Source organism: Triticum dicoccoides, unplaced genomic scaffold (assembly GCF_002162155.2).
Source record: "Triticum dicoccoides isolate Atlit2015 ecotype Zavitan unplaced genomic scaffold, WEW_v2.0 scaffold65949, whole genome shotgun sequence".
Classification (NCBI taxonomy): Eukaryota; Viridiplantae; Streptophyta; class Magnoliopsida; order Poales; family Poaceae; genus Triticum; species Triticum dicoccoides.
In genome coordinates this window covers 1-2,069 of record NW_021289800.1, presented here as the reverse complement: position 1 = coordinate 2,069, position 2,069 = coordinate 1, and the positions used below count along the sequence as shown (strand labels likewise).

At 52.6% G+C, this 2,069-nt stretch overlaps 1 protein-coding gene across 1 annotated transcript; it reads right to left on the bottom strand.

Moving 5' to 3' along the window:
• Positions 1-5: 5 nt before the first annotated feature.
• Positions 6-1,969, bottom strand: LOC119347383 (tyrosine N-monooxygenase-like; the record flags this gene model as incomplete). Its single annotated transcript, XM_037616161.1, has 2 exons — positions 995-1,969; positions 6-575 (listed from the first exon to the last, which is right to left on the bottom strand). Coding segments are annotated over exons 1-2 (1,545 nt in total), but the record flags the coding sequence as incomplete, so codon positions are not given.
• Between the last annotated feature and the right edge of the window lie 100 nt (positions 1,970-2,069).

Genomic DNA, 2,069 nt, shown 5'->3' with positions numbered 1-2,069 from the left:
GGTTTCTCTTTGAAGAGGTCGTGCTTCGATTCGCTGAGATTGATGGCCGACACCCCAGCCGGTTTGGTCCAGGTGAAGCCATGCAAGAGCCTGCCGAAGAGCATGACACTCATGGTTGTTCCTAGTGATGCCGCGATGCATCCCCGCCGTCCGGTGCTGAAGGAGATGAACCGCAATTCGCTCTCGGTAAGCACCACATTGATGTTGTCTCCCATATGGCGCTCTGGCTTGAAGTGGAGCGGTTCATCCCAGACGGCGGGGTTCCGGCCCAGGGCCAGCCGGCTGAGGATGACGTGGCTACCCTTGGGCACACGGTAGCCCGCAACAATGGTGTCGGCAATCGCGACGTGCGGCAGGTTGAAGGGAGCGATTGGGTGGAGGCGAAATGCCTCACGTATGCACGCCTTGAGATAGTTGAGATGCATGATGTCCGACTCTTGCACCAGTCGCTCGCGACCGACCACCCGGTCCATCTCCTCCACCGCCTTGGCCAGCAATTCTGGGTTGTTCACCATCTCCGCCAGCGCCCACTCCACTGCGTTTGACGGGTTATCTATGGCCGCTAATATTATGCCCTGCATGCATTCCATGGAGATAAATGTAAGTTAATATTATATCTTTGCATAAAGATAGATTACATTGAATAATTGGAATTTTAAATACAATTTAAGTTAAAATAACACCAAAATGGTAGAAAAATACATTAATGCTATGTTTAAACTATTAATTCACAATTTCTTATTCTATTGTTTCCCTTTTCTAACACCTGCGAAATACATTATAAGATCTACTCCCTAAAGTTTTTGACACTAACTAGTGTCAAAAAGTTCTTATATTATGAGACGGAGGGAGTAGTATTTAAGAGTGTGAGCTGTTATCTTTTCTCATGGATGACGTATTAGTACCTTGTAGGACTATGAGGCAATTGGTCACTAAATTCAATCTAGGCCCTTGAACCATCTTAAAATTTCTCATTAATTAATATTTTGCTTACCTTGGACTGTGCTTTGACCTCATCGATGCTGAGCAACGGCTTGCCATCACCGTCGGCGAGCGTGATGAGAACGTCAAGGAAGTCCTGGACCCCGTCCTGCCTCTCGCCGCTGTTCCACTGCCTCCAACGCTCTTCGATGACCACGTTGTGCAGTCTATCCACTTTTGTGTTGGCCTCCTTAATAATTTTCTCGTGGCCGTCGAGGTCCAGGCCAAGTAGACACGGGAGGTAGTCGCTGACGCAGAACGCGAAGGTGAACCCTAGGAGGGCGAAGGAAGCATCCATGTGCTCCATCTCCATTGGCCCCGGCCCGCCGTCCGGCTGAGGCTCCCCAAAGTACCGTTGGCCGAAGACAAGCCGACGGATGACGTTGCCGCAGTAATGCCGCGCGACATGCCTGACATAGACGTTGGCGCCTAGTCCCGACGTTGAAGATGACCCCCCGGCGGTGAGGTTGTAGATGTAGCGCATCAAGTTGTCAGCTTCGTCGGCGCGCTTGTCGTGGAGCCACTTGTGGCGGGAGGGGCAAATTATCTCAGAAGTGAGCACCTTGCGCATCTTCATCCACTGGTCGCCGAATGGCGAGAGCACGGCGTCCTTGTACCCGGAGCTGATGGTGCCGGAGGCGAAGTTGAGTGGACGGGACGAGAAGTTTTTGTCCTGCTTCTTGAGCACCTCCCTTGCGATCTTGGGACATGTGATCGGGACGACGTGGACGCTGCCAAGGCGGAAGCAAGCGATGTCGGTGCCCATATCCTTCATCACGCGATGGATCCAACGGAACGCCGGCTTGTTGAGCACTAGCTCGGGCAGGCTACCCACCACTGGCCACGGCCATGGCCCCGGCGGAAGTGGAAGCGGCACCGTCGCCGATGAGCACGTGCCACTGCGGACCTTGCTCTTGGCCATGACAAGGTACATAAGCGTTATTACAATGAGCAGCTGGGACACAACAAAGCAGCAGCACACCAACATTGTGGAGACTGCTGCTTGCTGAGTGCACATAGGCTTGCGATGTAGCTTACCTTGTTATCGTTGCGTAGGGAAGCCAACTTTGCTCCCTGTGCTGCTTTGC